Consider the following 13,446-nt stretch of genomic DNA (forward strand, 5'->3'; position numbering starts at 1 on the left):
CATCTACACAGACAAAGAAGCCCTCATTTGACTATGTTATGTATAGCTAGTACAGAAGTAGCAATGTATAAATATAGATATACGTATTGCTCAGCATCAGCCTCCCTCCCCAGATGTAGCGTCTTTATGTTTTAGTTATGCCATGAAAGGTTTGCTCCAGTACACATATACCTGATACCTATATACTTTACCTGCTTTAGTTTACCACTGGTGAATGTAGGGGACAGCACAGTTCGTATCCTCTTCCACTGGTCGTCCTCAGCAATCAACACTGAAGAGTTTAAGGGTCCATTTAGGCCAAAATTCTAGCAGAGACCAAAAGTACAAGTCAGCATTGTGACTGTGCATCCAGACTGCACAGACAATCTGCCATAAGAACAAGTTGGAGGCACAGAAAACGTTCTAAGACAAGAGAATTAAGATTTAAAATGGACTCAAATCAATGTGATCAAAGTAGAAGCGTGACATATGTAACATAGCGTTTTCATTATAAAACATCCATCGCCTAAATACTAGAAACTGTTAATGGTCACACTCAAAGCAAGATACAGGCATTAGGTTGAGGGACTGTCACTCACCCTTCTGTTAGTGAATAAGCTGTAGCATTCCTTCACTAGAATGCATTTTATGATTACAGGATCCAGAATGGCAAGAACTGGCTGTCTACCATCGTAGAACCTGAAGAAAAAAATATTCTTCAGTACAAAAAAGGCTTTATTACATATACAAAATAGATTAAAAATAAAAACTAAGGCACTACAAAGAAAAACAAGTTATTATCCTCATACTCAGTGCGCATTAAGGATCCGCTGACACTGTAACGTAGCATTTTGCATGCAGCTATAACCGCAGTCGCACACAGAATATAGACATGCCGCATATTGTTTTAGTCAGCGTAAGTTGCTTGTGTGTCCTATTTGCTTTGCAAATTAAACACATTTTAAGGGGAAAAGTTGCATGAAAAGATGCTCGGCGCTACTGAGTGGCACGACGCTCGTGTGTTTTGTGTAACGCGACTTGTAGCACACAGAGGATAGATGTATGTGGAGACATCTGTATGCAGGACAGCTTTATTTTTACACTGCAATTTACATTTGAGCTACTGTTAGACATGCCCCTCTCAAATCTAAATCTCTCTGCACACTTAAATCCGCCCACCTGCAGTGCAGCATGGTCTTGCCAAGGTGCAAAGTTACTTTGCTCCCAAATCTGAATCAGCCCCTGTGTTCTCAGAGTAGGTGATAGGTACCCTTTAAATAGAAATAAAACACCCTTTGAGGTTACACCATTTCATCTACCTATAGCTACTATAATATAAGCCCAGTTCCTGGATACATAAATAGCTTACTAAAAGTATCCAAAGAAAAGTTTATAGTTAAATGGTTAGAGTGTAAAATATATAAATCGTTAGGATCCAGTACCATCCTGCAAAGCCTCTCGATTTAAGGGCTTCTCCTGATAATACCATTAATTTGGAGACCCTGGAGATACCTTCATTGCCAAGGAGCGCCTTTTGATTGCACTGGAGTCCGGCCACCAACTTAGATGGCCTGCATGAGCGCTGGCAGCCTGTTTGGTGCGAAACACATCTGAGAGCTGGCGGCTCTCCCAGCGGAGTTTCCTGCATCTGCCCTCCGGCCTTGTCTAGGAGGAAACACTTACCTGCATCGTATACGCACGGGTGTGCTGTGTAAACCTGGCGCCGGCGGGACCACGCGGTGCGGCTGTACGTAAAGCTCCCTTCTAACCGTCTGGTCCCTGGAGATAACGACTTTACGCTGCGCTGTTGTCAGCCTGGAGGCTCCGACTGCTGGATCTGGCTGCAGGGAGATTTTACCTTCCGGCGGCGGGAGATGTACTCACCTGATAGCTTGCTGTGAAGCTGAAGACGTGGTTCCCTGCTCTTCCCGGTGATCGCACTGTTTGTCGGACGCTGGACGGGCTCCTGTGTACCTGAGGGGCGTTTGTGTGAGTACCGTTGGGGAGCGCTGCTACTATCTCGGAACATATCGCATAAACGACTGTGCTGGGGGAGACTCACATCAGGCATTATGCCTTTCATTGTCTCTAACTGTGGGATCTAATTAAGAAGGGCTGAGAGTACTGCCGCTGAGACTTCCTTCAGACAGTCACATAATTGAGAAGCGGCCAAAGTTTACTGCCCTGATACTTACTTGGGACTCGTCACGGATGTGACTTTCGACTCTGACCCCTGGCTATTCAGCTTTACAAGAAGATACCGAGCCCTACCAGACGAAAAATTTGGCTATTATAAAACAGTCTGGAACGCCAGTGTCTGCTGTTTGATCTATTGATCTTACTGGTTGGTGACCAATCGTAATAACTATCCGACTCCCCCTGCTTCTCTCCCAACGCCGGTTGCCAGCCAAGGTGTCAATTTTATCCCCATACCGCTGTATCTGCGAGCTGAGGAGGATTCGCTGGTTCTGACCCTGGACTGCTGATGACCGGACTTTCTATTTTTGCTATCCTGGGAGAGGGTGGAGGCCGGGGTGCTTGGCTTGCTACACTTGGCTAATAATCTGGCTGATCCTGATCCTGGACTTTGTTGTACCGTACTGAAAATCTGATAAGTAACACAGCTAAATATATATACTTGCTGTTTTTCTTTATGTGAGCTTTTAGTATATTGTACTTTGAACAGTGAAGATATAATTGCGGTTATTATCTGTATTATATCTGATCTAATATTGGTGCGTGGCTGCCATCTACTGGTCATAGTGACAAACAACAGTATCTAATTCTAGCCTCTAAGCTGATGGACATTTCACAAACTATCTATACAGCATTGTAACCACATACTAGCAGTAACGGAAGCAAATTTTGTTAGTTTTACTTTATAAGAACACGGTGTATCATGGAACCATATTAGGGCTTCATTATATAGAGGAATGTAGTTCAATCACTATTGTTCAGAATATAAGACATGGGTGTTCGACAGAGTGATGCATATTTTTGAATCTTCATAACATGTCTACAATTTAGGGATGGTTGATGCACATCTACTCCTGAACCGTGCTTTACCTCTTGTTAATTTAGTGTCTTGTTGAGGAATTTGGAAATTATCTGACCTTATTATCTGCGAAGGATCTACTTTGAGTAGAATTTTCAAGGGATCTCTCGTTAGGTTATGGACAGATACGTCCGTAAATCTACTCCCGCTACATCTTCACAAGGGTCGACAAGTAAAATGGGCAAAGTAACTAAGACTCCAGCTAAAGTTGTTACTCCTCCATCACGTAGTGACACTGCTGATGTGGAACCTGAGGAAGCTGCAAATTTCAGTCATCATTCTCAGGGTCCTTCATCGGTTGCTGAAACTGCTCAGGAAATTTCTAAAATACTAATGCCTTTAATAGATAAGAAACTGGATTCCCTCCAGTCATCTTTTGACGCTGCACTTGCCAAAATAGATTCAAACACCTCCAGACTCGCTGCCTTAGAGCAGCGAGTTAGTGACGTAGAGGATCGCTCCCATGATGTGCAACAAATTGTAGGTACGCAAGCAGAAAGCGCTCAATTGCTTTTAGTCAAAATTGATGATATGGAAAATCGGCTTCGAAGAAGTAATTTGAGGTTTATTGGGGTACCTGAGCAAATAACTGGTCAGGCTCTGGTTCAACTGGTAGCCCACAAAATTCCTGCAGCCCTAAATTTGTCAGAGGATTCCATTTTGCCCCACGTAGAGAGGGTTCATAGAATAGGTCCAGAAAGACCAGCGCCTAATTCACGATCCAGACCGGTGATTGCAAAGTATCTAGACTTTCGAATGAAGGACAGGATACTTGCTGAATATAGGAAGACACCCACACTAATGGTAGATGGTTTTAAGGTGCTCATATTCCAGGATTTTTCAGCAGCGGTAACACAGAAAAGACAGGAATTTTCAGATGTGTGCAAATTACTGTATGAGCGTAACACTAGATTTGCTTTATTATACCCTGCCAGACTAAGAGTGGAGGATGGGGGTCAAACATTATATTTTTCAGACCCTAAGATTGCTAAACGTCATTTTGGTGTGGGTATAGACAGGGAGCGCTCACCGCAGCAATCACCAAACAGATGATTGGATAACTGATATAACACTAATTTAGGGTTTGGCTCTAATTTCTAAATAACCACGATCATCCCTGAGAGTAGATTATGCACTTATATTCGCTATTATTTTGTTAAATGTGACACCAATGTTGAATACCATAACGTCTAATTGACATGAAGGAGCATTCCTCGTTTTGGTGAAGATTTTCTACTGTACTGATATACGTTTTGTTTGCTACTTTATAAGTGATATTGAGTAGTTCAGGTGTAAATCACAGGTTGCAAGTGATGAACACCACATTGAAATGTTGGAGAGAAAATAAAGGAAAAGGGTGTAAGAGACATTGCGCAGAAGTGTATAGTGCATCTATTTTTTTATGGTTTGTTTTTCATTTTTATTATTTTTATTTAAATTTTTTATTTTGTTGGCTCTCTCTCGTTTTCTCTCTCTCCCCCTGGGGGACTCCGGGGCCAGAAGGCTCGCATTCTTCAAAAAGGGTGGTCTCCGCTTGCTGGGACGGAGTGCCACGTTTTAACTTAATTTTGTTCTTAGACTGTTTTGTCCCACGGCAAGGTATTGGATAAGACATGTCTAACAATATGAGTACCGGTAACACTGGGTCACAGGTTGATAAGTTAAAATTTTTATCCTGGAACATTGGGGGTTTGAACTCTACTATTAAACGCAAAAGAGTAGTAACTCATTTAAAAAAATTTAAGTCTGACGTAATGTTCTTGCAGGAAACGCACTGGGCAGAGGGAGATATTTCCACATTGAGGGCCCCATGGATAGGGGAATGTGTTAAGGCTAGCTGCAGTAGAAAGATCAGGGGGGTGGCCATAATATTTCAAAGGAATCTGCAATATTCTATTATAAATACCATTGCGGATCCCAATGGAAGATTTTTGATTATTGACGTAGAGATTCAGGGAACCTGTTATACTCTGGTAAATTTGTATGCACCGAATGTTTCACCTCAAGAATTCATAGGAAGGGTGATGGACATTTTGGCGCAACGTACTAACTATGCATTGATAGTGGCGGGTGATTTCAATTCAGTAGAGGATCCCTCATTAGACAGACAACCGACTCCCCAATCATCTAATATGGCAATATGGAGACAATTCCAATCTTTTAAAGCAAATCATCAACTTACAGATGTTTGGAGACTATTGAACCCTACAGATAAATCATACACCTTTTACTCTGCAGTCCATAGATCTTGGTCGCGAATCGATTTGTTTCTGGTCTCAGATAGCTTGGTATCTTGCATACAGGATTCCAGATTGCATTCAATTCTAATATCTGATCATGCGCCCATTACAATTTCTTTGAGTTTAACGCAGTCATCTAGGGGCTTGAAACATTGGAGGTTTCCGTCTTATTTATACAAGTCCACTAAATTTAAAGATCACCTACTAGTACAGTGGATGAATTATCAAGACGATAATATAGAGGCATGGGATACACCAGCAATCTTTTGGGGTGCATCGAAGGCTGTAATGCGGGGACTGATCATAGCTTTTGTCTCTTCCCAACGGAAGGCAGAAGCTGCTGTGTATAAATCAATGTCAGAGGCCCTAACTTTAGCGCTACAAAATTATATAGCAGACCCTACTGATGTCTTTAGGGAAACGTATGTTCAGGCAAAACAACTCTTAGAATTGCACCTTTTATCCCAAGCTAAAAAGGATGTACTGTTCACTAAGCATAAATTTTACAGGTGGGGGAACAAAGCTGGACAGTTGCTTGCTAACATGTCTAAGCCCTGGCATAGAAGAACTTATATCACAGCCATTAAAGATCCGCATACCAATGCTTTACTCACAACGAATAATGAAATTATAAATAAGTTTGAAGAGTACTATAAGGACTTGTATAGAGATCTTCCTTTTGATCAGTCTCGGTATGAAGCTTTGATCCCTGATGACCTGTTGCCTATATTAACTATAGAACAACAGGAGGCACTTTCTGGGAAAATAACACCAGATGAAGTGCTGTCGGCTATTTCACAGTTACAACTCGGGAAATCACCGGGCCCAGATGGTTATTCAAACGAATATTATAAATTATTGCGCCACCAGGTAGCCCCGATTTTAGTGGATCTGTTTAATGACATGATAGAGAACAATTCTCCATTCCCATATTTTACAAATACAACTACAATATTGATCCCTAAACCTCAAAAGGATGTGCAAAAATTAGAATCGTACCGACCTATCAGTTTGTTAAATACAGACGCGAAGTTGTTAGCTAAAATTATGGCAAGTCGCTTACAAACTATTTTGCCAGAATTACTAACTCCTCATCAATTGGGTTTTGTAAAAGGGCGTCATTCAGTTCGAGGAGTTAGAGCGGCTATTGCTGCAGTGGCAGTGTCAGCAGGGGCATCTTCAATTTCTACTAACACTCTATTAAGTTTAGATACGACAAAGGCTTTTGACACAGTGTTATGGCCCCATCTATATAATGTATTACAAATGCGTGGGTTTAACTCTTCATTTATCGGATTGATCAAATATCTTTATTTATCCCCAATGACGTCTCTAATGATAAATGGTTGTACTAGTGCACCTATAGAGATGTTCAGAGGTACTAGACAAGGGTGTCCTCTTTCACCCCTCTTATTTGATCTAGCTATAGATCCGCTGATTAGAATACTGGAGAAGGACGATCATTTTAAGGGAATAAAGATTGGTTCTAAAACAATAAAATTAACAGCATTTGCAGATGATATAATGCTTTACATTGCAAATCCTCATGACTGCCTAACGCATATACTAGGGCTTTTGAAAAGTTTTGAAGAAATATCAGGGTTCGCGGTGAACATAGGTAAATCAGAGGCACTTTATTTGGGTTCGCGCAATTCATTACCACGTCTGCCTAGTGATGTTCCACTTAAATGGGCCAAAGACAGGATTACATACTTAGGTATTGTGCTTCCTAGCAATTTGGCAAATTTATATCCTTTTAATTATAGACCCATTATAAAAAAATTTTCGGACGAATTGGATGGCTGGAGGAATATCACTCTGTCATATATGGGTCGCGCGAGCTTAATCAAAATGATTTCATTTCCAAGGTTAATGTACACGCTCCAAATCCTACCTTTGCTCATTACAGTTAAGGATCTGAGTCTTTTAAATAAAATATTTAGGTCCTTTATATGGAATGGTAAGTGGTCCAAGATTAGTTTGTTAAAATTGCAACAAACCAAATTGAATGGTGGAATAAGCTTTCCAGATATCAGATTATATAATAAAGCAGCTATGATCCGTTATTTGTCGGATTGGATAAATGGATCAGAGAATTATGCTAATACCTCACTTGAGCGAGAATTTTTAGACCAGGGCGATTTGATTACGTTTCTTCACTCCCGTGACCATGAGTTACCAATCGCAATTAAAAATAATCCTTTATTGTGGAATACAAAACGAGTATGGCACTTGATAAGACAAGAGGCGGGCCTTAACTCACACAAATCATTATTTCTTCCGTTAGTGAAAAATCCACATTTTCAGTCGGGGCAGGCGACATATCCATTCACAATATGGCGTGTGGGTGGCATTCAGAGAATAGGCTGCTTGGTAGATAAAGAAGCATGTCGGGTTTTATCTTTTAGCGAAGCAGCAGAACAGTACAATGCTTTGTCGGGGTTCCCCATGGCCTTCCTGCAGGCACAGCATTATATCAACTCAGTAATCCAGATGTTTGTGGCGGAAGATTGGAATAATCCAGTAGATGACATTCTTTCCAGGCCTCCAATACTCAAGAAAGCTATTTCTAATTATTATCAGTATTTTAAAATATCTTTGGATCACGCGTCCAATGCTAGGGGACTTTCGCAGTGGGTTCAAAAATTTCCTCTGTATACACCGGAAGAGTTATTGACTGCCCTTAATTATTCCTGTAAAACTTTAACATCAACAATATATGTGGAGATGTTTCTAAACATTTTTCACAGAGCTTATTTGTCTCCGCATAGAAGTTTTTTAATGGGACGTTCGGCTTCTCATTCCTGTTATAGGTGCGGAGAAGATAATGCGGACTTATATCATTGTTTTTGGTCGTGCCCAATAGTCCGAGGATTTTGGTTACGGATCAAACGATATGCGGAGTCAGCTTTACTCAATTATGTCCCTTTCATTCCAGAGTGGGCTATTTTTGGCATTATACCTACAGATATGAGAGCTAGCAAAGGAAGCAGAAAACTGTTATTGGCAGTTAGCGCGGCTGCTCGTAAAACATTATTGCAGGAGTGGATTTCGACCACCTCCCCATCTTTTGTGTTATTTAAGACAAAGTTATATAACATATTTCGAATGGATTGGGTAGAGGTAGTCTTAGAGAAAGAAAAGAAAGTGGAGAAATTTTTTGATATGTGGGAATCATATATATCTACATTATCCCTCGACGTGCGACGCCAAATATATTATAGTGTGAAGGATACATCTTGGTTTTTACTCCAGACTGTTGGAAATAATACACCAATAGACATCAACTCTGCCACGACCTAATGTGTTTTCATCAGATACAGATGATTATGGATCCTTTGGCGGTGGGGGGGGAGGATTGGGAGAGAGCTCTTTTTTTTTTTTTTTTTTTTGGGGGGGGGGTTCTTTTCTTCTTTGGTAGACACACTGTTACTATATTATGTTCACAACAATTATGATCTATATGTCTACTGTACTCTATGTATATTTATACTTTGTGTGATTGTTATTTTGATGTATCTGATTGTGCTTATGTGCGATGTCTCAATAAAAGAAATTGTTTAAAAAAAAAAAATATATAAATCAAAATAAGATCCAAGATAAGATTAAAGCATAAGGTAACAAATATTCTAGAAATCAATAATATCATAAGAATCACCAAACAATTTGCCAAAGCCCAAACTGGCTTCAGTAGTAGCTAATACACTACATGGATCTCCAAGAACAGGTCCATCGCACTTAGCCACAGTGGAAGATGACTGAGACACAACATGGATCACCGGATTACCGGACCACTGCACTCAGTTGGAGTTAGGTTCAGTAACCTTTAAGAAAGAAATAAATACATACAATGAGTAAGGGGCATATCTATAAAATGTGCGCATGGACACAAAATTCTGAAATCTTTACATGTGCTGTGGATTATAGTCCATATCATCCATCAATGGTCTTACAGGTCAAATGACAGAAAGGTACAATGGTCCTTCTGGAGCTCCAGGCATCAAATGGTAGCAACCAACTGAACCATGACATGCACTAAGCTTAGCCTGCATCACCTTCCCTACACACTACCTCTTCACTGGATCCCATTGTTCCTACAATATGTGTTGAAGAATAAAAACCATGCATGGAAAGTATATATAAAAAATACCAATATAAAAATGGTGACAGAACCTTTCGGTGTAACATTCCAATCCAACATTTTCAGATAAAACTGTGCATTGGTTGTATTGATTGTTGGAATGCCAATCCCTTATTCTGTATAGACTTTAATTGGTAATAATCCTTATGTATGAAATATATTGAAAGCCAGTGCATGGCTTCAACTTATTTTGGATGGACAGAGTACACTTAAGATCTCAGCAAACATTATCCACCATTAAATTCTGTGCAAAATCATTCTTTGTAACCTAACCTAAAGGCTCATACACACAGGACAATGGGCCTGATTCAGAGCCGCTCGTAAGCGGCCGCTCGTTCGCTCCGAGCGATGTTTGCCCAACTGCACATGTGTACGGATCGTTATACGCATGCGCGAACCAGTCAGTGCGGTCGAAATTCATGTGCTCGCAAAATAGAGAATGCCTGATAATTTAAGTGACAGAAAGAGGCGTATGTGGGTGGTAACAGGGGAAGGTGCTTGAAAACGAGGAGTGGAGATCCGATCGCAGGCGTGCTTAAAGGTCAAAACGGGCGTTTTATGGGTGTGCATAATTAAAACAGCAGCGTCATTGACCACGTCACTGGGTTAATTTATAGCCAGAACTGCTCGCAAAATTGTGGTAGCAAAAACCAACCACAAGAATAGCGAGCAGCTCATACTCTGGTCGATGTACTCGATTAATCTAATAAATAGCCGCCATGACGTAGTATGGGAGCGGCCAGGGGGCGTAGTTTCCCAAAAAACGACCACAAGTTTTGTTCGCTCGTTCAGACCTAGAGGCGTGAACAGACCGCAAAGAGCGAATGGTTCATTTGAATAGCCACCCCTTTTTTTTGAACGAACGACCGCAAATAGCGACCGGCTCTGAATCAGGCCCAATGTGCTGTATAAACAATATTGGTGAAAGATTTCCCTTGAACTTTCTGTAGTGCAGGACAAACGATATTGGGTGTACACACTGAAATATATCTTTGATAGATATCTTTCAGTGAAGTTATCCTGCCAAATCTCTGAAAAGGCATTTCTTGATGATATTGTCCTGCCCTGCGCTGGATTTTTGTCCAGGAATGATGATGTTTGTCCATGAAAGATGACGTTTTGCCCAATTTTTGGCGGGAAAATTCTGAATTTGGTAGGAAAATCCGAACTAATCCGAACCCGCTCATCTCTAATTTAGATATGGACGCATCAGCAGATGAATGCCTGTTCCAGAGGACTGGTGCAAGCAACGATGTGTCTTGTAGATGATTAAGCTGCTTCAATTTTGCTGTTTGTGTCGTACTTCTCCAGCTAATAGTACTTAATTCATTATTGTTGCAGTAATATTAAATACAGTAAAACAGTGGCTGTTTATTTGCATTACTTATACATACAGACATTTCTATTTGGACTACTGCAGCAAAAAATATTCTTATTTTATTCCATTAAGGGAAATGTAACAGTTGATTGTATTTAATTTGTATTTGTGATTGTATTTAATCACATTTTATATGGAACATGCATTTTTTGCTATCAAGCCACTATTCTCTTTTGTTTATATACTTCATAATGTTATTATATTGTGTACAAATAGGTTAATGCGATTTGCCATTGATTACCAAAATTGTCAAGCCAGACCTGTCAGCTATCCCTCTGTCATCTCTACACTATTGTGGGGTGTAAGTATGCTCACTTGTTACGCCTGGCATTCACTAGGTGCAAATACTGCATTATTGTAGAAAATTGCGCTACAGAGAAGATGCTAGAATTGTAAAAGCTTAGTAGCTATTCTATAGTTTCTAGACTCTGATTTTATTACAGACAAAAAAAATTGGATTTCAAAAAAGTGTCACAGTCTAGTTTTGTGACACTAACCAAGCTTGTGACACATCAATAAGTAATTATATACGTAGCAATAGTAGGATGTAGTTGTAATGTAGTATGTAGTAGTATCACTAGAAGTCTTACAACAAGACTTGTGTTGTTAAATGCATCTACACACTGGGGACCTGATTCTGAATCAGATGCTATGTTGGGAATGGGATTGAAATACCGGTGGCTGTTCAGAAATACTGTCGGGCTTCCACAGTGAAATCCCAACTGTGAAAGACCAACAGGAGGAGATCCCGACGCTGGCTGGTAAGTATCCTAACCCTCCCCTCCCCCTCCCCCTCTAACCCTCCCTTGGTGGTGTCCCTAAAACTCCAGAGGTAGTGCCTAAACCTAACCCCCCCTTTCTGCGGAATCAGTATGGTATTATGGTAGTCTATCAAATCCCGACAGTGGAAGCCCTAAAGTGAAGATCCCGACAGGTGAGTGTTTACTCTGTTTACTAACCTAACCTCCCCCCCTAACCCTAACCTTCTCTTAGGGGTGCCTAACCCTAACCTCCCCCTCAAGTGCCTAACCCTAACCGCCCTCTAAGTGCCTAAACCTAACCCTCCCTTCCCCGCAGCCTAACCCTAAGTCTCCCGGGGGGGTGCCTAACCCTAACCTCCCCCGAGAGGTGCCTAACCCTAACTCCCCCTTCCCCTAGTCTAACCCTAACCTCCCGGGGGGGCTCCCCCCCCGGGAGCCCCTAACCTAACCCTTCCCCCCCGCGGTAAGCCAGGTTTCGGGCTCCCGACGTAGGTCTAATGACAGGCATCAGGATTTCGACGCCGGTCATTAGACACTTGCCAGGATTAGACAGTCAGGATGCCGATGGTCGGCATTTAGACCATCGGCATCCCGACTGCTTGTCCTTCCTGCACTCTAAACCTATCCCTCCCGAGGGGGGGCCTAACCCTAACCTCCACCCAGTGGCACCTAACCCCCCTTTTCTCTAGCCTAACCCTAACCTTGCTTGGGGGTTGCCTAACCCTAACCCTGCCTGGGGGGTGCCTAACCCTAAGTACCCCCGAGGGTGCCTAAACCCAACCCTCCCCCGCGGCTAACTCCTAAGACGCTCCGGACTTACCTCGTTCGGGATGGCGTCTGTCAGGATTCCGGCGTCAGGATTAAGATAGGTGTCTGTATTTCGACGACTATCTTAAGTCCCATGTCAGGCTTGAACCGTCGGCATTTAGACTGCCGGCATCTTGTTCGGTGGTCTAATAACTACATCCCGCTATGCTGATATTCATGCAAATGGTCAATGTTTTTTAACTGTGCATGAATATGTCACATATAAGTTGCTAAACAGTTGATTTGTTCATGCGTCTCACGGTGTGTGTGTACAGAGACGCAGTACTGATTGAGATGCAAGGTCTCTGAATTGTATTGCGCATTCCTGGGCGGTGACCGGTAGGTGGCTACTCAGATGCACAAAGATGGTCCATCTTATGGGCATGTTATTGGGGTATTGTGGGAGTGTCGCTGAAATGGTCGCAAACTCAGGCGCTGACAATGGAGGCCATACTCTGATGGAGAATCTGACCTTGCAGTAGCATGGGGCTGGTGCCAGTTTTGATGGTGTTACCGATGGTTGAGTCTGATGATGCACCTAATGGTTTTTCAGCATCTAATGACGCTTGTAGTTGGCATCTCAGTCCTTGCACATGCAGACAAGGGCTTGTACCGTAGTAGCATACAGGTACAGACGTGGAAACAAACATAGAACTGGAAGCAGCTGCTTCTGACTCAGGCCCTGTGAGCCTATTTAGAGGTGTTTGCAGTTATATTTTATATGGAGATTATTCGCATTTACTAATAACTGTCAAGGCACTATTCTGACATGTATATATTGCATAGAGACTCCATTGTAGTATAATATTATATCAGGTACACCTAACGCTGCTGCTTTATGTAAGCATAGGTACAGCAAAAAAAATTGGCGATTCATTTCCTTATAGCACATCACTTTTACCTTACCTGATTATTAATCCTTAAATGTTTTGTTATCTTACACTGAACATAAAAAGCATCTTACCCCCAAATTCTTCCATATTTTTTGAAGCATTCCATGTCAAATTCAGAGACTCCCTGTAGAGAAAAAGCTTTTTTCATCAATAATACACATATAAAAACAGGACATATCATAAGTAAGGGTG

General features: G+C 41.5%; 1 protein-coding gene across 1 annotated transcript in view; it reads right to left on the reverse strand.

The window, feature by feature from the left end:
- The window catches only part of LOC148506301 (cytochrome P450 3A12-like), a 58,629-nt gene that overhangs the window by 15,724 nt on the left and 29,459 nt on the right, over positions 1 to 13,446 (reverse strand). Inside the window, exons 3-5 of the mRNA XM_088446949.1 lie at positions 13,326 to 13,378; positions 579 to 678; positions 192 to 305 (exon numbers count right to left, since the gene is read on the reverse strand). Of these exons, the coding sequence (XP_088303075.1) occupies positions 192 to 305; positions 579 to 678; positions 13,326 to 13,378 (267 nt within the window). The remainder of the gene's footprint in view (positions 1 to 191; positions 306 to 578; positions 679 to 13,325; positions 13,379 to 13,446) is intronic.

Source organism: Taudactylus pleione, unplaced genomic scaffold (genome assembly GCF_031769625.1).
Source record: "Taudactylus pleione unplaced genomic scaffold, aTauple2 ptg000408l, whole genome shotgun sequence".
NCBI lineage: Eukaryota > Metazoa > Chordata > Amphibia > Anura > Myobatrachidae > Taudactylus > Taudactylus pleione.